General features: G+C 39.1%; 1 protein-coding gene across 9 annotated transcripts in view; it reads right to left on the reverse strand.

Annotated features, from left to right (window-relative positions):
• Positions 1 to 25,662, reverse strand: part of LOC117402844 (nesprin-1-like) — a 194,828-nt gene that overhangs the window by 85,156 nt on the left and 84,010 nt on the right. For 8 of the 9 annotated variants that reach the window (XM_059024130.1, XM_059024133.1, XM_059024132.1 and 5 more), the window contains 29 exons: positions 25,489 to 25,661; positions 24,546 to 24,855; positions 24,163 to 24,327; positions 23,207 to 23,566; positions 22,396 to 22,532; positions 21,776 to 21,953; positions 21,326 to 21,508; positions 20,872 to 21,015; positions 17,486 to 17,641; positions 16,863 to 17,027; positions 15,802 to 15,974; positions 15,199 to 15,352; positions 14,468 to 14,611; positions 13,577 to 13,741; positions 12,896 to 13,213; positions 12,433 to 12,588; positions 11,520 to 11,690; positions 8,953 to 9,279; positions 8,501 to 8,653; positions 7,685 to 7,852; positions 6,795 to 6,971; positions 6,531 to 6,677; positions 6,096 to 6,221; positions 5,569 to 5,745; positions 5,026 to 5,291; positions 2,673 to 4,833; positions 1,641 to 1,978; positions 1,171 to 1,315; positions 624 to 842 (listed from right to left, as the gene is read on the reverse strand). In XM_059024130.1, coding sequence (XP_058880113.1) covers positions 624 to 842; positions 1,171 to 1,315; positions 1,641 to 1,978; positions 2,673 to 4,833; positions 5,026 to 5,291; positions 5,569 to 5,745; positions 6,096 to 6,221; positions 6,531 to 6,677; positions 6,795 to 6,971; positions 7,685 to 7,852; positions 8,501 to 8,653; positions 8,953 to 9,279; positions 11,520 to 11,690; positions 12,433 to 12,588; positions 12,896 to 13,213; positions 13,577 to 13,741; positions 14,468 to 14,611; positions 15,199 to 15,352; positions 15,802 to 15,974; positions 16,863 to 17,027; positions 17,486 to 17,641; positions 20,872 to 21,015; positions 21,326 to 21,508; positions 21,776 to 21,953; positions 22,396 to 22,532; positions 23,207 to 23,566; positions 24,163 to 24,327; positions 24,546 to 24,855; positions 25,489 to 25,661 — 7,656 coding nt within the window. The remainder of the gene's footprint in view (positions 1 to 623; positions 843 to 1,170; positions 1,316 to 1,640; positions 1,979 to 2,672; positions 4,834 to 5,025; positions 5,292 to 5,568; positions 5,746 to 6,095; positions 6,222 to 6,530; positions 6,678 to 6,794; positions 6,972 to 7,684; positions 7,853 to 8,500; positions 8,654 to 8,952; positions 9,280 to 11,519; positions 11,691 to 12,432; positions 12,589 to 12,895; positions 13,214 to 13,576; positions 13,742 to 14,467; positions 14,612 to 15,198; positions 15,353 to 15,801; positions 15,975 to 16,862; positions 17,028 to 17,485; positions 17,642 to 20,871; positions 21,016 to 21,325; positions 21,509 to 21,775; positions 21,954 to 22,395; positions 22,533 to 23,206; positions 23,567 to 24,162; positions 24,328 to 24,545; positions 24,856 to 25,488; position 25,662) is intronic. The other variant, XM_059024134.1, reaches the window with a different exon arrangement.

Consider the following 25,662-nt stretch of genomic DNA (forward strand, 5'->3'; position numbering starts at 1 on the left):
TCTGGAGGCTTGCTGGTCTCAACTATTTGCTGCACTAGCTAGTCTCCGTTTGAGATTTACATAAATATCTGGGGTGGTGAGAAAGCTCAAATTGCATAAATCTCATACAAAGACACATATTTGATATGTTGTGTTTATATTGTTTGTCATAACAATGATATTTGCCCCCCATTTCTACCATCAAGAGGAGAAAAAGACCTTGTAGAGCCAACGCTAAAGCAAATTTCTTGCGTCAGCTTAAATTCTTTCCCCTTATTTTCCATGCATTACTTCATTTCCATGAGCTTCACTCCAAAAAACATCAATGCTTCATGTTGCCAGATCTAATAATATACTATAATATAATAGTATAATATATAATATATTCCTGTAATATATTGGATAGTGGAAATATCCAGGAGCCCAAACAAAGTACATGATAAAACATTTTTCCTGCCAATGTAGATTACAAGTCCCGGAGAGTAGCATTTAATTACATCATCTTTGCAATGATTTACAGACTAAATTCTCTTTTGGCTTCTCTTGAGCTATTCCAGTTTATTAAAAACCCAATTTAAGCCAAATTTGGTTTTGCAGTTTTTTTACTCCAGCACACTACAAAAACACAGCACTCCCATAATTACCTTATTCCTGAAACTTTTCCATTCCTGATATGTATCTTCCAGAACTTTCTCCTGACCTCGTGCCACGCTGCGCAGATGGGTCCAGCGCTGCCATACGGTGGTCATCGACCTGCTGATGGTGGCTTTGCTGGCATCATTGCCTATCTGTTCAAGCTGGGATGCCTGCTCCTCCAGCCCAGTAATTGTTTCATGGAAGGCATTCACCATGGAAACCAGAGACTTAAAAAACAAAACAAATGAATACAGAGGAAACTCAGTGCTGCAATACTACTGTTAAAGGAAACATTTCTGTTAACATTTTTAATTGTGTTGATAACAATCTCTATAGCACAAACTTATTACAGTTCTAGAACAAAATCCACTGTACAACAGTTTGCCATTTAACCCACAAGAGAGGTATAGGTAATGTAGGCTTAATACAAAGCATGACCAATGAATATTTCAGAAGCTACTTATGTTTAATTATAATTACTAAGAGGTTGTAAGAAACCGGTCTGGTGACCCGATATATTAGCAGAAATCAGTTTCAGTGCTGAAACTTCTATACCTTATGGTTTTTGAGTTTTTCTTCAGCTTCTTGACTTGTAGCTGACCTGGCTGTTGAAAATTCAGTTAACTTTCTCTCCACCTCATTCATTAGATCAATGATCTGCTGTCTGGCCGTCTGGTAGGCATTCCACTGTGAAACACATCTGAAAAAAAACCATAACAGTTATTGTAAATTTCTCTTCTGTGATGGGAGTAATTTAGGAGACAAAAAACACATCATTGTAATAAATAGATTGTGCACTCCAAAGCGAATGTCCAACTCCAGCCTTTAACCTGTGCGTGTCTTTAATTGTGGATTGATTGAGGCTCTCTCTTTGGCATTTTTCCCCAAGGATGTTTATGATTATAAATACAGTGACATCCATGTATTGACACATATACTATGTAGGCTGAAGGATTTGAAAGAAAAGAAAAGGAAAACAGTATATTCAAAAGCTGTGAAGCAGTACCTCTTATGTGGTACAGTACCTGTACAGAATTTCAAGCTGGCTGTGTGCTTGCTGACTGACCCCTACTCCTCTGTGCTGCAAGGATGTGACAGTCTGTCCTAGCTGCTCGTTCACAGTCGCACTCATGAAGGGTTCCAGTTGAGGTAGCAAAGCCTCTAGCCCCTGAAAATGACTGAGAAACTGAGCCTCGGTGCTGAAGAACTCGCTGTGATGCTTGTGGGACTCCTCAGAGTTCTCCACGTCAAGCCCATTGCTAGCCTGCTGCAGCAGAGCACCAGCATCCTCCAGCCAATCACTGGCAGACTGTACTGTTGAATGGTACCTCTGGCACAACACAAGAATCTGCTCCAATGTAGTCTGTAAAAAAATGTGTAAAAAACAATTCAAGGCAAGAAGCTGTTACTCATATGTGAGACTGAAACAGGAAGTACCATTAAACACATATATGGCACTCTGGCAAGTATTTTAATAATTTATTTGACAGTAATATATGTTTATTTTTTTATTTTTTAACACCAGCAGCGGAGGGGGCTAAAACTGTACCATAAACAACAAGTATGAGTACTCAGATAACTGCCATACGCATTCCAGATACTTGTTTATACTCAATACTCGGCACACCCCTAGTAAATTCTTACTTTGCTTTACTGTACTTTTTTACTGTAACATGCCTTGCTAAACAAGGCTATGTTTTCACCATGGCATGCCACAGTCAACTTTTAGAACAGTAACTATGTAGAATCCAGACTTGTTAATATTTCTAAATTTAGAAAACTCTTGGGACAATATATACAATTATGATATAAATTAAGCTATAGATCAGGACCAATCACAAACAGCCCTTCTTGAGTATAATGTGGAACTGTTTTTACTGACACAATCTAGTTCAACTGCCATGTACAAAAGTAATGTTTGCTATAGATGTTGTAGCTAAACATTCTTAACATGCTGTAATAAAATTGTCTTTCACATTTTCACTAGTGCTGTTTAAAGATAACTTACAATTGGTGATGGGGGTAGGGCTTAATTATGAACACAAATCTTAAATCACCTGCTTGTTGTTCAAAGCTTTTTGAACATCTGCTTCCAGCTTTGAAAGCTGCTCAAGTGTGGTTTCCACATCGCTGGGAACAAGCTCCTTAGCTTTGGTATATTTCTGCGTTTCCTTGCAGCTCAAGGCAGCCATTATCCGAAGCCTTGACTGCACCTCCTCCTGTAGGATCTGGAGTTCCCTGATCTCTTCTTGTATCCTCTGGACTTTGACATCCAAACTTAGGGGAACACTTAGCTCATCCCTGATCTGTTGCAAGCACTCTAGAGTTCTGCAGATCTCAGTCTGGAAGTCTTTGCTCTGCACAAACCGGCTCTCACATTCCACCACCCTCTCCCCTACAGTGGTCTGCAGGGACTTCAGCTCTTCCTGCCTTGAGGTTATCTTCTGCCTGGTGGACTGGTAAGCTGCTTGGTCAAGCTGAGGGGACAGAAGCTGAAGTTGTTCCAAAATACACTTCAGTAAAGAACTGGCGTCTTGAACACTGCCTGCCAGAGCAAGGTAGTTTTTGAGCTTTTCTTCGGCAGGTAGAGTCTCTTCATTTACTTTGACCAGCTCTTCCTTAATGGCCTTCAGCTGAGTTTCCAATTGCAAAGTCATGGTTTCGTGGTCTTGGAAAGATTCTAAGGTGTCGCCCAAACCACTCACTCTTTGTTCAATATGCCTCTTCAGTCCATTATAAAGGCTCACAAGCTGAACCATTTCTTCTGGTAGCCAGGGCTGACCTGTACTCCGGAAGCTCTCCTTCTTCTGATTTAGTTCATTGACAGCTGGCCCTAGGTTGGTCACTTCAGCAAAAAGAGATTTATAATCACTCTGTAGTTTCACAATATCTTTGGACTCAAGGCTAACAGGACTGTCGGTCATGCTGTGCAACTGTTCTTCCAGTTCAGTCAAAGCCTTTTTTGTTACTTCTATGAAGGAGGCATACTCCTTCCGGCTGAGAATTGCCTGTTGAATTTTCTCCCTCTTTTCTTTAGCTAAAGCTAAAATACTGTTGTATTGTTGAGGCAGAGCGTTCAGTTTGTCATCCAAGTAAGAGTGATCCACTTTATTGAGAGAGGGAAGTATCTCTTGACCAGTTCTCTGCACAATAAGCAGAAGATTCTCATATTCCATGGCCTGCTCTAATATCTGTTGGTACTTGGCAAGCTGGGAATACAGCTCTGAGTCTCCATTCATGAGGTTAATTTCAGGGAATGTGACAATATCCACCTGTTTCAACCACTGGCAAGTTTTATCCAAATCCATCTTAAAGTACTTCCTGGAAACTAGCACTTTTTCCAGCTCCTGCAGCCTCTGGGTGCATCTCTGTAAAGCCACCTCATAAACGTTTTGTAGCTCCTGTAGTTTACTCAAAACGTCCATCTTCTCATCTTCTGTTGTGTCTTTCATCAGCTCCCTTCCTTGAGACCACAGTGAGGTAAGCTCACTTTGATATGCTTTCAGATTGCTGTGAACTTTCTTGCAAATCCTAATTTGTTTGCTTAAGTCATCTGGCAAAAGGGCAATGTGCTCTTCTGACATGGCCTTCATCTCATTCTGCTGAATGCAGATGATAGCTTGATGTGTGGCCAGCAGGAACTGTGTTTTTTCAGAGAAAGCTTTGCTGAGATACTTCTTCCGTTGGCCAACTATGTCACTAAGAGACACAACTTCACTTTGCACATCAGAGATTAAGTTTTGCAGTCGTTGTCGTTCATTCAAGCCAAGGTTTGCCATAACTCTGTCTGCATCTGCAATTGCTGCCCCCAGGAGCAGTTGCTTGGACTCCAGTTCACTACAAATACTGAGATGATCAAATAGGAAACTCTGAGCTAGTTCTGGAGGGGGACTCATCTTCATGGCTTCAGATAAGGCAGGTTGTTGTTCCTCTGCCCATTCTCGAGCCTCCTTCAGTCTGGTCTCCACTTGGCTCATATCCTCCAGGGTAGTCATAGAGTCTTGGATCTTCTTCACGATCAGGTTCTCCAAGTGGGCCCAGCGCTGCTCAAAATGACCAGTTTGCTCCTTCACTAGCTCTTTATCATCTAAGGTCAGACGGTCTATCACTTTCTGTCCATGATCTTTCAGATCATCAAGTGTGCACCTCTGCTCCCCCAGGGCAGCTGCTAGTTTCTTCAGGGCCTCTAGATATTCTGCTGTGCTCTCTGTGTCGGTTCTAGAAATAAAGTTAGTAAAAGATTGAAGGCTACAAAAAGCAACAGAAATAAATGATACATTGTTCTTGGTGTAGTAATTTAATAAATCAGTAATGTACACTCAATTGTAAAAGTGTGTTTAATATACAATTTGCTTGCTACACAAAGTAGGGGTAGAGCAGGAAAATGTTTGTTTCTACAAAGGTTTTTACCTGGCCAGGTTGTCCCATTCTTTAGAAACCTTGTCAAAGAGCACCTCTACAGCACTAACGCAGTCGTGGTAGTCTCTGGTTCTCTGGAAGTCTCCCTCCCTCTGCGATACCAGCTTGTTCAACTGGTGGCAAAGCTCCAGCCACTGGTTACTCAGACGGCCGATCTCTGCATGCTCCGGGGACTTCTGTCCCTCAGTCAGACTGTTCACTCTCTCTGTCATCCTTGTGATGATCACCTGCTTCGCCTGGAGCTGCTGACTGAACTCCTGTTTGGAAAAAAGAATAGTCTGTAAATACATTAAACAATGTCTATATACTGGTGTTGGTGGCTAAGTGGCTTAGTCTTTCAGTGAATTCCTTCCAAAGAAAAACTGAACTATAAGATGAGGTAACCTTGATGCAATCATGAATAATCAATAGTTTTTCATCAAGTGATGTACAGTTGCCTCATGTGTACTGAATCACTTCCCAGTATATACAAGCTCTATTTCATGTTTAGCCTTTAGGTCTGGAACTTGTGGAATTAGTCTAAGGGATCCATACCTGCACTTGTAAGAACATATTGTGTGCTATCTTGGGCTCTAGCTCTGCTGGTCTCCTGTTGAGGTTCTGCAGCTGATGCTCCATCTCCTGGAAGTGGGCTGTAAGCTCTGCTTTCTCCTGTTTGATTTCTTCCCATCCTTGGGCCATCTCTTGAGTTCGGGACAAAATTTCTTCTATCTAAATAAAATACAAAGAAAACACATTACAGCTGAGTTCAGGACAATATCAATTGAGATTTACTTGTAGTTTTCAAGGGGTCCTCCTGGAATACAGAAGCATCACTTATTAATATGCAGTTACTACTATAACATTGATATTCAGTTACTACTATAAAACCATTCAATAAAATTGTCTTTTTGCAATGCTGTTGTGAGAACAGCCTTAAATACACCGATGTCTTGAAGTTTCAGCCTGGACTATTTTCTAAGTTTAACGTCATACAATTGCTACAGCTTTGGCTCTTGTATGCTAATAAATAATTGCTTAAATTAATAATGTGGGCTTTGCAAATTGCTTTATAGTCCTACCATCTGCTTTATCTGCTGGATTTCTGCTGCAGTCCTTCTCACAGATTCATCTGAAAGGTCACACACTGAGCAGACAAGATCTAGGTATGTACTGGCTTGTTCCTGTAGTGCTCTGTAGTGTTTTACCTTTGAGAATTAAAAACAGAAGAGAACAGAATATTTTCAAAAATCGATTTAATCCAACATAGTCTGCTAGCTCAAATGTCTTATCTGGACATCAGCTGTTGCTTCATTCCATTACAGTGTAGTCCTCCAGTGAGTCTCCAGCTATGACTTCCTATGTCATAATACAACACAGCACATCCCCAACACTGCTGCAAACTGCACTGCAAATATGTTATTTTATTTCTAACAAACCTATAATTGCATGCCAAATGTCATTACAGCTTTGTCAAAGAATATTGCAAGTATTTTGCATGGTTTAAACTTGTTTACCTGTTTCAGTGCCTCTTGCAGGCTGAAGGGTGGCTGAGTGTGCAACTGTAGCTCCTGCTGGACAGTGGAAAGCCAGGTTTGGCACTGCTGTAACGTATCCTGATGGCTAACATGCTTCTGAAGCTCCCGATCTAGTCCCTGGTATACCTACAAAATGAGAATCACCATCATAATTGAGTGTACATGACATAGACACTGAAGACTGCTGAGAAACATTTTAATGGTCTACAGTAGCTACTAACAAAGAATTGCACTGGTACTTACCCGCTGGGCTGTGCTACAGATGGCAGAATAGCTGTCTCTAGTCCCCTGTTGATGGGCTTGTATCTGCTGTCTGATTTTCCCTTGAAGATGTTCTGTATAGCCACCGATAAGGTCGTCTCCTTTATCCTTCAGACTTGTCAAGCGCTCCTCAAAACCAGCAATCTCTTCCATTATTGCCTGTCGATTTAGATAGTTTGAAAAGCAAACTTTTATTGTAGTTTCAGAATTACTTCTTCAACTAAACTTTTCAAATTGTTTACAGAGAGCTGAACGGCTACAGGTACTGCAGTACTACTGTGTGGTCCAGTGGTTAAAGAAAAGGGCTTTTAAACAGGAGGTCCCCGGTTCAAATCCCACCTCAGCCACTGACTCATTGTGTGACCCTGAGCAAGTCACTTAACCCTCCTTGTGCTCCGTCTTTCGGGTGAGACGTAGTTGTAAGTGACTCTGCAGCTGATGCACAGTTCACACACCCTACCTAGTTTCTGTAAGTCGCCTTGGATAAAGGCATCTGCTAAATAAACAAAATAATAATAAATAATAATAATACTGCTGTATGACACAAGGAACAGGGGTCCCCCATTCAAGAAGTGAGCTTTACTATATTAATTGGGAAATGGGCAAGTGCAGTTTTCAATTGAGCACAATAGACTTCATGACTTTTATTTTACTGTGTTTTTTTTTTTTAATAATTTTAAATTAGTAATGAAAACTCAGTCATCGAAAATATCAATTGTATTTACTCATTCAAAGCAAATTAATGTTATATTTTTCTAGATTCTGTGAATATTTCAATTGCTGATCTTGTATATTTATTTTAAAAATAGTACAAAGATTTAATCAAAAGTGCTCCCTTATTTCCACCCCAGACCCTTCTCGCTGTTCTGTACCTTGTGCCTGGCCAGCTGCTGTGTGGCCATCTCCAGATTGCTGTTCTGCATGGAGTCCGAGGTGACCAGACGACTCGACATCTGCAGCAGCCACCTTTCCACCTCCTGCAGGTCGCTATTGTAAGCCTCGTGTTCCTTCACTTTCGTCACAAGGTTCTGCACATGTGTCTAAAGAACACGAGCACACACAGGTTAAAAACAATAGCAGATTTATTTTACCCCTGATTTTCTTCCAAATTGGAATGCCCAATCACTTTTCCCCTCACTGCAGCAATTCCCCAGGTGGCTCAGGAGACCCAAAGGTTCAGTGGGCATCCTCCAATCCCACGACCAAGCCAGCTTCCTTTTTCACCCAGAAACTTTACAGCGGATGTCAGTGAGCTACCAACCTCTGGAGGACAAAGCCAGCCCTGCAGGTGTCCTCCTTGGAGCTCACTGGCTAGCTGGGTTCACTGTAGTGTGATGAGGAGAAACAGTCCCTACCTGTTTTGCCTCTCTAAGCCACGGGAGCGCCAGAGCCAATCGACGCTCCCTTGAATCAAAAGGAACTGTTCATAAAACATAAAACCTACTGTCATTGGCATTAACAGCCTAGAAGAGTTTCATGAAAACCACATGCATTTTGGGTTCTGTTTTAAAAAATCATTACTATAAACCAATTTTTTTTAAAAATATTTACCCATACAATATAAGAAATCCTGCTACATGTATAACAACAGTGATGTAAGCTACGGATGTGGAAATAAAGGTTCATGTTTTCAGCATCTCAGTCTGCCGTCGCATCATTCCACTGCTTATTAAACTGAAGCTTCTTACCCTAGCAATATTGCACAGCTCGTGATATTCAGCCTGAAGTTTATTCATGTTGTTGCTGACAGAGGGATCCCGGATGGTGTCAAGCAGGGCCTGCCCCTTTTCAATCACTGACTTGACTGAAGACTCATGGGACAGGACTGTCTGCTGGATAGTCTGGAAACATAAAAATGTGTTTAGGACATGGTGCACTCCAACAGTTAATAACAGTTAATAACATACATCCACCGCAACAGCTGTAAACACAAATCTAGAGCAATGAAGTAGATTACCAGCCTGAATGGTAAGTGTGCCTACTTAAACCATACTCTACACTGAAAAAGGCACTAGCCAAAACCTTTTTTGTTATAGTTTTACCTTAGCTGGAGCCACTGCCACTTTCAGTTTTAGACAGCACAAATACTCTCAAACACACCAAAGAAATTCAATGCCTGTGGCTCATTCCTCTTGCATACCTTGTATTTTGCTAACTGAGCTTTCTTCTCATAGAGCTCCGTTTTGGGCTCCACAGGAGTGTGCAGTAGAGTCTGGGTTTCCATCAGCCACTGTGCCTGGCCCTTGTACTTGTCCAGGAACTCTTTGGACAGGTGCATGCTCTTCTCCAGCATGGTGTACTCTACCCGAGCGGCTCCTATCAGCTCATCGAGCTGGGAAAGCTGGGTGTCCACTTCTTGCCTCAGTTGCTCAGATTCTGCTTCTTCCAGGTAGGCCATGGCTTTCTCTGTCTTCTCCCTGGTGGCTTTCAGGAATCCGTGACCCACCTCAATATCGCTCTGTAACAACTGCACAGGCAAAAACACACTCATTGTTTACACGCAGCGTACAATATATATATATATTTTTAATATATATTTTTAATCTTTTTGCTTTAATATTTTTTTAATCAATGAATCATCAAATCACAATTTGGATCATATCAGTGTATTGGTTTATTCTTGTGCCTAAGAGGACACTCGATCTACATGTCTGACTGCTCATATGATTTATGTTGGCAATGCTTCATAACTGAAGAAGAATTTCTTCTGGGTCTCAGAATTGCAAACATTCAAAGAATATCCATGTTCCATCCATCCATCCATTATCAATAACAAGGCAGGACTACACCGGAAATCGGAGTGCCTGGCGAAAACCCACGCGAACACAGGGAGAACAGGGCAGCAGTGTGGAGTAGTGGTTAGGGCTCTGGGCTCTGGACTCTTGACCGGAGGGTTGTGGGTTCAATCCCCAGTGGGGCACACTGCTGTTGTACCCTTGAGCAAGGTACTTTACCTAGATTGCTCCAGTAAAAACCCAACTGTATAAATGGGTAATTGTATGTAAAATACTGTAATATCTGTATAATGTGAAATAATGTGATATCTTGTAACAATTGTAAGTCGCCCTGGATAAGGGCGTCTGCTAAGAAATAAATAATAATAATAATAATAATAATAATAATAATAATAATAATAACATGCAAACTCCACAGAGACAGACACCCGAGTCGGGAATCGAACCCAGGACCCTGGAGCTGTGAGTTATATCTAAGGTCTAAACCACGACGGGCCATGCAATTACCACGATATATACCACGCCTGGGGAGGCCTTTAACCACCCCAGAAGTGGTATATATCATCGGAACCGCACAGCCCAAAGTGGTTTATACCGCTTATAACACAGGAAGAAAAATAATTAAAATAATTAAAACACATTTTAAATTAAGACAAAACCAGGAACTTTTATTGTGTATACATCCACAGTGTAATGTAGTCCCAAATTTAATTTAATTTAATTGTTCTCTTATTAAAAATAAATTGCACATGTTAGTTTATTGTGAATTTCTGCATCGAAAGTGTCATCTCACTAGAAACTAGAGGACTGAGCACAAGCTGTGATGATGGGCGGAGTTTCTAATAACACTAAGGAAGTAAAGGGAGCAGCTGCGATGGAGACCGAAGCTGGATTTTGAAGTGAGTTTGTGAACTCGTTATATGCGAAACACACATATTCTAGTACGTTTTCATCCTTTTGGATCTCAAAATATGTTTTTGTTAGTTGTCCAAGTTGTGCCAGATTAAGTTGACGATCAAAGCAGACTTTACGCACCAATCTGACTGCGGTGTCAGGGGACAGCACCTCAGTTTCCCGCAGATGCTTAAAATCCAGGCCGATAATTCAGGGTGTGGTGTCTGGCCTTGTCGTTACCTGCTTTTCTAAGAGTTTTCCTGAGTGACAGGAATACATTATTGCTGGTTTTAAACTCTCTGTCAGCAGAGATGTTAAAACTTCTACTGTTAAAATATGTATTTAGTCCAGCTCAGCGCTATAAAACTGGAGACTGAATACTGGTCCTCAGTTGAACTTCTTGCACTGGCATAAAATTCCCTTATGTTGTTGAGATTTTTTTGACTTATTTCCATAAAATTAATGTCTATATTTTTTTTCTTTAAGTACATTAACCAGCCCATGCTGTAGTTTTTTCAATCTTTGTTTTCTTCTATTTCATTTAGCTGTTCCTCATCTACTGTTATGTGTCTACTCTTGCTGTTGCACTTATTTTATTATTTCTTTCCTTCAGATGGACTGCTTTCTTCACTCAGAAAGTTGGTGTTGTACCAGTTATGTGGCGTTTCATCCCCAAATATATTAAAGGAAATAGGTGAAAGGCCACTCATTTTTGGCAGCGGTTTTGTAACTAATAACAAATAAAATGGCAGTTTGTCATGGAATTTAGAATGTAGTGGTGCGTAGTGATGTATTTAGTGTAAAGCGGCTCATTAGTATGCAAGCCATGCTATACGCTATATTTACGCATGGTCATGTGATGCTGTTTAACCAAATCAGAGGTTGTTATTTTTCCAAGCCGTGTTATCTCAAATATAGCATATATATTTTTTTTTCATAAAATATCTGAAAAAACCTATAAATATTTCTTAGTCTCTGATCAAATAACTATACTGTACTGTATGCCGTTTTCTATAAAAACACACAGGATACCCAAAAAGAACAGGAATAAACCTCATCTCTGTTATTTATCTCTCACCTCCAGTTTCTTCATCTTGTTCTCCATGGCAACTCTGTTGACCACGTTGATGCTGACTGCTATGTTTCTGAAGTTCTTCTGAGCTGCACTGAGCCAGTCAGTGTAGGAGTTAAAGACTGTCCTTGCTTCCTCGATACTTCTGATTTCTTCTTCAAGCTGTTTCATTGTCTCCTAAACAAGTAAACATAATTATACTATATATATATATATATATATATATATATATATATATATATATATATATATATATATATATATATATATATACACATACAGTGCCTTGCAAAAGTATTTTCAGACCCCTGACCAATTCTCTCATATTACTGAATTACAAATGGTACACTGAAATTTCATTCTGTTTGATATTTTATTTTAAAACACAAACTCAAAATCAATTATTGTAAGGTGACATTGGTTTTATGTCGGGAAATATTTTTAAGAAAAATAAAAAACTGAAATATCTTGCTTGCATAAGTATTCAACCCCCACACATTAATATTTGGTAGAGCCACCTTTCGCTGCAATAACAGCTTTAAGTCTTTTGGGGTAAGTATGTACCAGCTTTGCACACAGTGTCGGAGTGATTTTGGCCCATTCTTCTTGGCAGATTTGATGGGTTAACTGCCTGGGTTTGACAGTTTAACCCTTTTTCCTGCTTGCAGATCAGTGAACTGTTTATGTGTGTACTAAGGTGTTTATTAGGATTGGATAATATGCATTTTCAAATTCCTTTGATTTTTTTTTTTTTAACCAGATGAAACATTTCCCTCCACACTACACCCAATAATAATTGTGTTACTATCCCTTCTAGATCCTTGATGCACCTGGCAGCAAGGTGTTCGTTAAAATCTCAACTAAATGAACAGCAGTCACGATATTTTGTCTAAGAGGATGACTACAATAAGGAATTTACCAGTAGATGAAGCAGGAGAGCCTGGTATCTCGTGGTGAGTTGTGTGGCACGGCTGCTAACCCTGCTGCCGATGTGGGTCTCTTCCAGGACCTGCTCGGCCAAGGCAGTGACACCTTCCACTTCATCTTTATACACCAACGTCTCTTCATGCCAGCTCTGAACATGGGCAGAGAATAAATACAAATGCAATTAAACAACTCCTTGTTTGATTGCATTTACAACCAGAGCACAACATAGAAACTTAAATGTTAATTTAGTTGATATTGAGTCAACTATCAACTTTGACTCTCTACTGTTTTCATTTTTGTTTGTTAAACCTATAACGCTACCAAACTACTCTTAGTGCAAACAAAAAAATCGAATTACTAATATATATGGCTCAACTCAACAGTAGCATTAAGTTTAACCCTGAACAAAGAAGTCTGTACTTCTAAATCACCTGCTTGGTCTTGTTTTCTCTTACCTTCAGCATCTGCAGCTGAGCCTCCTTGGTGGCTCTATCGGAGCGCCTGTCTGTGCGGATGTTCCCCTTGCTCTCCATGTTCCTGAGCCACGCATCCAGGTGCTGGAACTTCTGCTCCATCTGCCGGAGCTTGGTGAGTATGCCATTGAGCTGGGCCCTACTCTCTGCCAGCCTTGCCTGGTACACCTGCCAGTCCTGCTGGACCGTCTCCAAGGCGCGGTTCTCTATCTGAGGGACTCCCCAGGGGATCACCTGCTCCCGACTGCCGAGCACCGTGTTCAACAGGGCCTGCCCCTCAGTGCATCGCACCTGAAGGTTCTAAGGCAGAGGAATGAGAAAGGAAGTTTTGCTCAGGATGACAATAACCTAATGTAATCCATGTATACACTTGCAAAACTGCAGATCAGTGGTACAGATAACAAAGTGTAGTTTGAACATATGTAAATATGCACTCGATTTTGTTACAGCCATAAATCCCATCATAGAAGTGGCGTGGACATCTCTGAATCCAATTTTCTTTTTTTCATTGCTTTATACACATTTCATAAGTCATAATATTAACTAATAGGCAGATTGGTCATCATTTCTGAAGGTAAAAGCAAAACTCCACAGCGGGGGACTGCATGCTTTTTCAATCTAAAGATTTTTAACCTAGTATGGTAATTCGACTTTAGCTCTTACCTGAAGCTCCTGCAGTGTATTTTCTAATGTTTCCACATCTCCCTCTATCTGGGAGTAACATCCCAGTCTCTCCTGCTCCTGCTCCAGCCAGTCCTCAAACATGTGAAGACCTCTCTGGTATTCCTGGTGGGCTAGGACCAGCTCCTCAGCTTTAACCACTGACCCCTAAAGAAAACAACAAATCAGTACGTTTAGCACCATTGTGTTTGTTAACAGCTTTTATGATGACCTATAGTACTACTTCTGTAACTTAGTTTTATTAGAAGGTGCTTACAAAGTACTGTTAGAATAGTTGATTGTGGTATACAACTGCAATATCTGGTAAGAAAGCAATAAAACAACAGGGTGTTTAAATGTGATCCAATATCTGCACGCTTATAGATATCAAAACACTATATTTGAACACCCTGGGAAACAGCCTTGGTGCTTAGATTTTCAACTGGGGTATGTTATTGAACTTTTCACAATGGGGAGTTTTTACCACATCTGATTTTGAAATGTATCTTGCATTCATTCAAATCCAACAACAGAATAACTGAGTGAATGGCATGGATCCAAACTAAGTAATAGTGCAGCTTGATATAAGGAAAGTAAAAATGGCCATAAACATCTCATTCAGTTATTCAGCCATGCTCATTCATGGAATAACCACAGTACTCCATATGCATTGTACAATAAAGGAAAAGCATAGACAAACATGGAAATAGAGCATCAAAACCACACAACTACTGAGACAAACATAACAAAATACATTCATGACTTCTCAAAAAGCTAAAAGTAAAAATACCTGAATGAATACAAAACACACATTTAGTTTCTAAAACCACAATGCTCTGTCAGTTAGTAATAATAGTACTAAATCAAGGATAATAAAGATCATGGTTTAAAAACCTTAGCCTTGTCTTTGACAGTGCTGTATCGCTCCTGAAGATCCTGAATCTCCAGCTGGGTTTCGTAGTGTTGAGCCATACTGGAGCCTTTCATGTCAATGGTTTCCAGCAGACTGTTATGACTCAACACTTCTTCATGTAGTAACTGAAAAAAAAAATTAGCTAATGACAATTAGCTTGTCATTAGCTAGACTTAAAGGTATTTTCTTTGAGCTCAGATCCCTATTAAGAGAATGGAGCTCTTCCTTGGTTTTTTATTATATATTTCATATAGTCCAGTTCAAATGATAATATCCTATACCATTTCATTATCTATTTTGTAAATTATATGTGTTGTGGTGTCAGCTTCCAGCTGGCATGTGCAACATTCTCTTTTTGTCCTAAATGTTAGCAGCAGAGACAAAACCGTGTCTGAAAATCAGCTCCGGCCTGCCACCTGCATAGTTGGTAAACAAGGAAGAAAGTTACGTTGCAGATATGTATTTGTGAATACAGTAACTACAAACTACCTGAAAAATAATGACAGTTAAAACAGAGCACAAATACAGACAAATTGCTTCAATATGATAAGGGCAGCTCATCATATGTAGGTATTAAAGGAGGTTACAGATATATATTTTTAAATCACATCGGAATGAAAAAACAAATATACCTCCCTGTCACTGAAATATTTATATTTTAAACAGAAACATCTTGAGTCTCTGTCACACACTTTTTTCAGTTGAAACAAACCTTGGCTTTGCCCAGATTAGCAGTTTTGTCTCTCATCTCTGAGTACTGCTTCTCGAAGCTGCTCAGGCTCCCGTCCACACGGTCCATCCAGCTGACAAACTGTTGGACATCCTCCTGGTAACTCGTCCACTGGGACAGTGCCCCTTCAAGCTGGCTGCATGTGCAGAGTCAGATTATTTAAATTAAATTACATTTGGTTAATATTCCAGTGTGGATTACAACTGAATTACCTTTTAACTTTACTAAACTACAGTAGCATTTAATTACTGATCCTATTTTTAAATAATAATAAAAAAGCAGTCACAAGTTAGCACTGATTACAGATTTAATATGAATAAGTGCCATGACTATACAGTATATTTGCAAATTTGAATTACTGTCACCGAGGAAATATTCTGAACACTATTGTTTTCCATTTTTTAAGGGAAAAAAACTACAATTACAAAAATAATAAGAAACAACATCAAATTACAGTGCAAACTGTACATTTCTTATGTTTTCCTTTCTGAAAACAATTACGATAAGGAAACAATTTGAGAATTTAGCCCATCACAGACAAATAATAGTCACCACAATGTTGCATAATGATAGCTAAATAAACACCTCTTGCATAGAATAGAGGCAGACAGAAGGGAGTCCCAGGAGTCTTTGATATCCTGAATCTGCTTCCGGAGAACTGGGACTCCTTCCTGTGAGGTGTTTCTTTGGACTGATTCTCCACGTGTTAATAACATCTTCAACTGGATCTCCTTCTCCTGTCTTGCAGCAAGCAGGGCCTGACATAAAAAACAAGACTCTTAATGTTCAAAATGTTCACAAATAAGCTGCAGTTTATAGAACTGTAGTACATTAAGAACTCTTATCAAGAATAATTGTGCAATAGTACTGTAGTTATTAAATACACTTCACAAAGCCTGAAGCTTGTTATTCACGGAAACATTTATTTGATGTAAATCTTGCATGTTGTTTTATTGCTTGTGTCCGAATTTGTTTTCAACAAACTATCTATATTGATTTCATTTAGAAAAAAAGGTCACTGCCTTGAGCCCGGGACAGACAGCCGCGGCACGGTGCAGCGCGGCATGCAAGGCATTTTGCCGCCTGTATCGCTGCCATTGCTTTCATATAGTGTTGGATAGATCACCCTCTTAGACGCAGATAACGCTGAGCGGTACCGCTCAAATCGAATCCAGAGTGAATACATTACATATCGCTTTGTAGTCTTCCAAAAATTGAAAAAGGTGACATTTCGAAATCTAACATTAAATACTGTACTACTATTGTAAACTTCTGAGATACCATTTTGTAGTTTCTTAGATTGCATCATGTTAAATAAAATCAAAAAATTATGTACATATAGTTTTCATTTTTCAATTATGTCTGCATCCTAATATTCTACTAGGTGATGCAAAACTTTTGGTCATATATATAAATTATATTTGAGTACATAGCCTACGGTATGGTACTGACAACTACTGTACCGCGTAGTGCATACCGCTCCTGTGTGTCCGGGTGCAGACTAGCGGTATCACACTGTGAAAATGCCCGGCGGTGCCGCGCCACGCCTGTCTGTCTCGGGCTTTAATGCAGGTCCATGACGAAAAGCTGCATTTTCTTAAAATCCTTGTAAAATATACATTGTATGATGTGCTTCCGTCCTTTACCTCCAGTTTTGACATCCTGCTGTCCAGAACATTTTTATCAGCAGTGGGGCTACAATATGACACCAGCATGTGATTGGCATCAGCCACCCAGTCCTGCAGCTCCTTCAGGCCCTGGGAGAAGAGCTGGTGCTCGGACACAATCCGCTCGATTCTAGAAGCCTTTTCCTGCAAACACCACAGCACATCTCACCCTTACTGATCCAACATCAGGCAAAACTTTCAGGGTAATGCTCCATACCTATTCTAATATGGCAGCAAGCACTAAACTATTACAGTACAGTGCATTTTGATGACAGTACTAGTAACCGATTAAGTATCCTAGACACCTCCTATTATTGTTATAGTACTATAGTAAGGGCAATGAATTTTAATTATTTTTTAAAGGCTTCTTAAGCATTGCCAGTTTTGTTTTACATCAATATTTCGTTCAATCAACAAGAACAAAACCAATAATATTAATACCCATATAAAAAAATGGCATTCTTTTTTGTGTCAGTTAAGATTAAAACAGTAAAACACTAATTAAAAAAAAAGATACACCAAAGTAAGAATGAGATCTTTATAACAGGTATGGTAAACCAGCACTTCACCACAAAGGGTACCGATTAGGTAGACACAATTACCTTTGTCAGGTTGCTTAAAGCTAGATACTGTGCAGACAACTGAGACACTCGGTGCATAAAGCTTTTGCCGGCTGCTTGTCCTTCCCAGAGCTGGTGAGCCTTTTCTTTCAGCCTGTTCAGCTGAAATTCCTGACAGGCTATTTCCTCAAGGACAGACTGTAAAGCACAGGCAGGTTATAACAGAAGCATGCCACAGAGAAGCAACAAACCAAACGGTATATTAAAGGTGATCAGTACATAAGAACAAAGTTAATTTTGTTAATAATGCAAAGCAAAGCGTTCAAGCAAGGCGCTGCAGCTGAAGTGATCCAAACATACAATGCCTTATCTGTCACAAACCCTTTGGAACCGTTAAAACATTGACAGGGTTTTATAGAGCATTAAAATACTGGCAACATTTATAGCACAACAAACTGTAAAATGACAAAAGCGTGTTGTGGTTACCTCCTTGGATACTTAAGTAAAAAAAAAAACAAAAAAAAAAAAAACGGAATGTGTCCTTAAACAGGCACAAGAAACCAATAAATACAAGGATAAGATTTAGTGATGAACGTATGACAATGCAATAAAGGACATGTGAGCTTTAACCCAGATACTGTAATAGGTCAAGATGATGGAGATGACACTTAAATGCACATTTGATACATTTAGGAAAGTGTGCAATAATTCATTTAGTTAAAATGTACCGTAAAAACCATTGTATAAGTCAATTTTCTAGGCATTTTTGCAGCGCCCTTAAAAGGGGAGAGCAACTAATACACCAGTACGATGTATGCGCCAGTGTGTCTAATATTAAACTACTGTACCAGTGCCACAATGGGATTACTACAGCCAGGGGTATGGCTCATACAAACTTAACTGTCAACAACCCGATTTATTTTTTCAAGATTTACAGCATTCAAGTCATGTTGCTAGGTAGAAACACAAAACCACTGTTCGAATTAAAAGTTTTAATTTGTTACTCGCAATACTCAGTCATTTTGAATGTTAAATGAAAGCTTTCAGACTCTTGACTGACCTCTCAAATGTCACAGCTATACAGCTTCACTGTTAACACAATAGCTATCAGCCTATGAATTTCCTTATTCCCTCCCTCCCAAGCCATTAATTTGTCAACATTCAGACTGAACCCGCCCCCGGGATCCGTAGCAAACAGCTATGGGTTAGAAAGCCGAGTAGTAAACTTCAAGTCTTCTGTTCGTTGTAACTGCAATGCTATAATAAGGTGACTTGAGAGTAGGACAATCAGACAAACAACAAAAATGCTACTCAACATGTTTGAAATTGAGCGTTGTTGAACTTGGGCAGCAGTATGGAGTAGTGGTTAGGGCTCTGGACTCTTGACCGGAGGGTCGTGGGTTCAATCCCCGATGGGGACACTGCTGCTGTACCCTTGAGCAAGGTACTTTACCTAGATTGCTTCAGTAAAAACCCAACTGTATAAATGGGTAATTGTATGTAAAAATAATGCAATATCTTGTAACAATTGGAAGTCGCCCTGGATAAGGGCGTCAGCTAAGAAATAAATAATAATAATAATAATAATAATAATAATAATAATAACTTGCTGAAATACATGTTAAATCGCAATGCTGAAAAAACAGTACGTGACGAGACGAAAACAAAGACAAACTTAAAATGGTGAAAGAAAAACAAGCTGACAGAGGAGGAAAGTGCTTATGGTCCGATGTAGAAACATTTTGTTTGAATGGAGTGCTTTGAATGACTTTAATACATACTGTAACTTGTTCTATATGTCAGTGCAACGCAGTGGTACACTTGTAAAGTATGTGTATGGTTAGGGTTTTGATCAACAAAACAAAACGAATGTATTTGTACAGCTGGAAATTGAATGCAATTGTACTGCACTGTATGCAACAATAAAATGTTTTGTTTACTGGTTATTAAATGATTAGTTTCGTTTTTTGGGCTTTTTTTCTTTTTTAATTGATGCAAGCAGCACTGTTTAATACTTTTCTTTTAAATTTGAATTTATATAACACATTTGTAAAAGCCAATGCAGCGGGAACTATTTTCCAAGTACGGTTTTGGAAAGAAATATAGAAAAGCAAAGCAAAGAAGATATGTTCCTCAACTTGTTTGTGTACTTGATAAGCTAAAATTAAATACCGGTAGGTTAATACAGATGTGATGTGGGATGTATAACTTGATTTTACACTCTATTAATTATTACTTTTTAAATATTTTGAAACTTAAAAAACATTTCTAGCAGTTTAACTAAAAACGAAAAAACACTAAAAATATTAATGGAATAAAATGTTACAAACAAGGTTTATTTTAAAACTAAACCTGTGTATCTTTGTTTATTTATCAGTGTTGCGCATGTAGGAAACAACAAAATAGTAAAAAAAGTATTTTAAAACACAAAGAAGGTGTTTTCCTAAAATTGAAGTCTCAAAAAGGGGGGGAAGAGAGTTCAGTTTTACTCCAGTGCGACCTATGAAATTATTTTTACGGCAAGTTGTGTGTAAGGTGTCTCTTATTGTATTTTATCAAAAGGATCATATCATATTTTATATAAATAAACATTAATCTATCTTTACTATTTTCACCTGAAGAAGAGACCTTTGAGGTCTTGAAAGCTTGTAATTAAATATTATTTAGTTAGTTCAATACAAGGCATCACATCTCCTTCTCTTAATCTATCAAAAGAATCGAAATTCGAAGCTAGTTGGTTCTGTTTGCGTAAATTGTGCAAATTGATGTCTCTTAAAATAACAGCCTAAACACCACATATTAACTATCATAAATCACAAAAAAATGCTAGCCATTGTTCAAGGCAAGACAACCCTTTATTCCATATTAATGCTCGGATTCACGATTACTATCACTTGAATGAAAAATATGTTTTTAGTGGAATTTGAATGATAATGCTTGTTGGAGCTGGCTAAGATAATATGGTAAAGCTTTATATTGGGTGGCATAAATTAATATCAAATAGATATGCAATTGCATATTAAATTATGCTAAATTAATATTTAATAGATATGCAATTGATATGAAATTTTCATTCAGTTATTCCTTGTTACTTTCCATTAACATTTAAGTCAGATTAACTGTATTTTCAATTAAAAACATGTAAACAATGGGCAATTATTACATATTTTCAAGGGTAACAAAACGTAATATAAATGAACATGATATGCAATTACATTTTCAATCAAGATTTAGCAAGAAACCAGCTATTGCATATTTATTAAATATTAATTTAACATTAATTTAATATGCAACTGCATATCTATTTAATATTAATTTATGCCACGCAATATAAAGCGTTACCGAAAACATTAGGTTGCCACTCGTGACATTGTGAAACGTGAGATCTGGTGTGGCAGACACTATCAGGAGCACCCCTTGTTCGATACCTGCAGCTTGTGCTGTTCCTGTTTCTTGGCTTGGAGGTTGTGGAGCCGGGCGCTGCTCTCCTGCACTGCTGTCTCTGTGCCGTTCAGCCACTCCTGAAGAGGCTCTGCACTTGTTTCAAAGTCCTTCATCTGGGACAGCAGATTCTGGAATAACACATAGAAACTGCAATCTTCACTAATCTTCACGCACCCCTACACCCTACCAATATCTTGCCAGATAGTTAAATGTAATGTTTTACAGACTTCATTTATCAGCATCAAGTGAGGACACTTTTTGTTCACACAGCATCAAAAACCATTGGTAACACAATCCTACTATTATATTGATTGCTTACAACCATGAGCCACCATTAACATACAAGGCTGCCTAGTAAGCAAAAATCGCTTGATACTGTAGATAGTGAAATGATGGGACTGAATGAAGTCCCATCAGGAAAAACTGTCAGCGCTGTACCTGTAAAGCTGTCTCCCTTTGATGCAGACTTGATAAAAGGTTCTTCCAGTCTTCCCTGGCACTGGTTACTTTAGCTTGAATTGTCTCAACTTTCTCTTTGGGTAAAATACCGCTCAGCAGGTCTCCACTGAAGAAAACAGCATTCACTTTGCTTTGTCCTTGCTCTCTGTCAGATAGGAATTCCTATAGTAAAAGAAAAAATTGACAAAAGATATTGGAATTATAATACATTTTCTTTGGATGTTATTGTAAAAGATACTGTAAGGATATAAGCATGCGATAGTTTTACTAGGATGAAATAGATCTTTGCATCTAATCCATGCATACTGTATAATAAACCAATAGTGGTGCCTAACCCTATATGGAAGTGAGGTATAGCTGTGTTTTGTATGAGGAAAAGTTGTCTTGCTATGGCTTGCTGTATGTTTTATGGTTTATGTCAGGCTTTACCTGTATTTTCAGTAAGCTGGTAGATGCCTCATTAATGTTCTGAGGGACGTCAAAGCACTTGGCGGTGGTGATTTTGGCGCTGACAAGCCACTGCTGAAACTCTCTGAGAGAGGAGCGGAATCTCTGCTCCAGGAGCTTCTCTTTGTTCTGACGCTCTTTAGATGCTTGAAGACCGAGACTGCCGGGAAAAGAAAGTGACAGGGAATACAAGTTCATGAGGCTCTTAGTGACACAAACAAGACTTCCAGTGAACAAATATCAGTACCATATTTAATGTGCTGAATGTTAATGCAAGCTGTGTGCAAATGATTTGTAAAATCATATTCAAAATGAAACAATAAAATCTACTATATTTAATCTTAGTAATTGTTTAATTATATTTAACAAAATGCTTTATGAAGACCAGGTGATTTTAGCATTTATTCTTTACCATAACAAATGATCAATAAGCCACGAACAGGCACTGGAAACTAAAATCTAAAAACATGCGTATGTAACCTGAAACAAGTCAAAGGTTAAATTAAAAAAGTGTTACAAATGGAAAATTATGAATCAAGGAGCAAAAATAGATCATTCTGCCTTAGCTAAACTGCTGATCTTCTCAGCTGGGAATGTGTCACCTGTTGTACTCCTTAATTAACGCAGACACTTTCTCTGAATAAGAACTGAGATCTCTTGAGAAGCGGCAAAGATCATTTAATTGAGTCTTCAGGCGGTCTGACATATGCTCTGCCTTCATCAGAGCATCCAATGTGCCCTGTCAACAAAAAAAGCAGTAGGCTGTCAAACAAAAATAGGTTACCTGAACAGGGAGGTAACTCTGTCATTAATCATTTTGGTTATGTTTGCTACGGTTACAGTACATGTAGAATACAGTTTTTGCCTAAAGGTCAGAAAAGTGCTTCTAATAATATGGATGCACTATACACAACACATGCAGAATCTGGTATACTGTATCTAGTTTAAATTCAACCTCACCCCAAAAATAAAGCTTTATTAGACAAGTTTTGTCCATGTTTAAGTAGAACATTTAGACAAGTCATGTTTTTTTTTATAAAGTTGGCTCAGACATGTTTAGTTCTTTTGGAAATGCTGCCAAATATATTTTTAAGGAAGCAGGTACTGTAATTTATTAACAACAAGCAAAGCTGTAGGCAAGACAATAATTAATTGAAAATCTGTAGCAGTTGAAAAGCCATTAAAATGAGGGAGGAAAATATTTTGATTTTTATATTCATAAAGCATTAACGTCTTAGTAAATGCACAGAACTGCAATGGATTTACAACCATGTTGATACATTCCTGAATTCAAGAAAAATACCCAACTGTAAATTCTCACCACATGGATAAACATTGCAATGCATGTGTGTTTAGAACAAGTACTGGCTTTTGAGAAAGCAAATGCGTACAACAGGGAGGAGCTCCTCCTACCTTCACTATTTTCCATCCCTCTACCACTTCTTCGTTGGTGTTTTTGCACTCCTCCACTTGGCTCAGCTTCTGTCCCCACTCTTTGAGGTGGCTGCTGAACTCTTGCAGGTCTCGCTCCAGCTTGCTGGCCAGAGCTGTGAACTCCTGCTCTGAGCTGGCCACCTGACTGAGTGTGCTCTCCAGGCTGCCTTGGGTCTGCATGGTGCTCTTCTCCCACTGCACCCAGTCAGACTGCAGGGCCTCCACCTCCCTGTCTATCAGCTCGCAGCCGATTCCTGCCGTGTGCTCCTTCACCACTGCAGCAAACTCCTGCACTCTGTTTAGACGTCCTCTACCATTCTGTCTGGAATCAATCAGTTCCTGCAATGGAAAGTTGCCATGGTAACTAACACCATCACAGTGTTAAACAAAAGGCTAACTATTTTTCTTAGGAAATAATCCAGGTTGATGATCTGCTTTTTAACTGTCCCATATGACTTTACAGTACTTTTTTATTATTATTATTATTATTTTTTTTATTATTTTTTTTTTATTATTATTTTTATAATGCCCACTGCTATTGGTCACTTTCCCAATGCATCACAATATTATTCCACAATGTTATCTTTGCTGAACATTAATTCAGTCAAACTCACAACTGCATTTGCTTTGTGCAATACCAGATGTGCCTCAGTGTGCCCACCCACATACACATGGCACATTTATAATTTGCTATATTTTTTCGATCCCAGATTAAGAGATGATAAAAATTCAACACACACTTGTGGGTTATCTCAGTCACTGATGTAGAGGAAGTGTGGATTTCCCTTATTTTTAAGTAATGAACAAACATGAAGATATCATCCACAGACAGTAACACACTATTAAAGACCAAATGTAAGGGGTGAATGGCTTGTTGTGTGACACTAATGAAAAACAGAGGAAAATTCAACACAAAGATTCACTCTTTGCCTTACCTGAACCCTGGTCAGTTTTCTTTGTACAGATGTGGAATCCCCAGACATGTCTGACCAGCGCTGAAGCTCTTCCTTTGCTGAATGCAGCCAGTCTGTGAACTCGCGGACTGCTTCATGATAAAGGCGATGCTTATCTACTATATCCTCCAAGTTTTTCACTTTCCCCTGAAACAAAGAAAGACTAATTAAGTAGTGAGTTAGTCTAGATTTTGGGCTCATCCCTCTGCTAGCCTTTGAGTATCTTCGGAAAGTCGTTTCTCCTGTGTTGTCCTCCCTGAAGTAGTCAACTATGTGAAGAAACATAATACAGTAATGCAAACTAGTTCTGAACTGCACTTCTACACCCTATTTTATATATAAAAAAGGAAACTGAATTATATTACCTTAACTACTGCTGTGATGTCCCCGAACTGCGCCCTCATTTCAGTCTGCGCATCTTCCCTGAAAGAGGTGTCTCCCGTTTTCTCCAGCAGCTCTCCGGCCTTGTCTGACAGGCGACTGAAGGCCGCTGAGTGGTTCTCCACGTCAGCCAGTATAGCTCGATTCCGATCCAGTAGGGAGGCTTTTTCCTTGAGCCCAGGCTGCAGCTCCAGGTGGGGAGCCACCTCCTGCTCCACAGACTCCAGCCACTGCTGCAGCTGGCTCTCACACTCCAGGTAGCTGTTCCACTGAGCTACTGTCCACTCCAGCCGGCTGGAAAAACAGAAACACAAACAAACATGGGGGTCAGCAGATTTTGATGGGTGTTAAAAATAACTGCTTCCAGAGTTCAGCATTATGAGACCTGTAAACTTAAAAACTGCATCTCCATATTCAGCAGTGGAAAATGTATATTTCCTTTGATTCTATAACCATTAAGTAAGTTTGATGGTTTAGTGTCTTGGGATCTTTAATGCTAGTGAACAGAGAAACAGGACACCACTGGAAAGAAAATGCTGAATGTTAGCTATGCTAATTATTTTATTGAATATTTCAGGAAAATAAGCTGAGCTTGGACTGCATCTCCTTTGTCAAAATAAAGGGTACCTGAGATTCCACCAAGCCTCTTGTATGTGGGCCAGTACATGTAATGAAATATTGGTGCTGGTCAGCAGGGCAGGGCAATTTCATTTTGATGAGAAAAAAAACACCCAGCGTTTCACTTTGCTACTAATCTTTTGTATTTTTGATTATTTAGCTCCATGAGATGTCATGAATGGCAACACTTTGAAAAAGTTTGCTGTTGTTAAGGTTTGTGTGCAGGGACATGGATCCTACAGCAGCTGCTTTTCTTTTTGCACTTTTCAATGAAGGGAAAAAGAAGAGCACAAAGAATTGTGTCTGTACCTGTGGCAGCTCATAGAGGCCATGATTACATTGACCCACACATCCTTCAGAGTCTGCAGCTGGGAGAGGATCTCTTTCTGCCCCTCTTCATTGCTGCTTTTCAGGGTTTGTTCCCCTTTACCAATGGCCATGTTTATTTTCACTTCGCCTTCACCTTTCAGCAACAGGATTTCC

Source organism: Acipenser ruthenus, chromosome 5 (genome assembly GCF_902713425.1).
Source record: "Acipenser ruthenus chromosome 5, fAciRut3.2 maternal haplotype, whole genome shotgun sequence".
Taxonomy (NCBI): Eukaryota; Metazoa; Chordata; class Actinopteri; order Acipenseriformes; family Acipenseridae; genus Acipenser; species Acipenser ruthenus.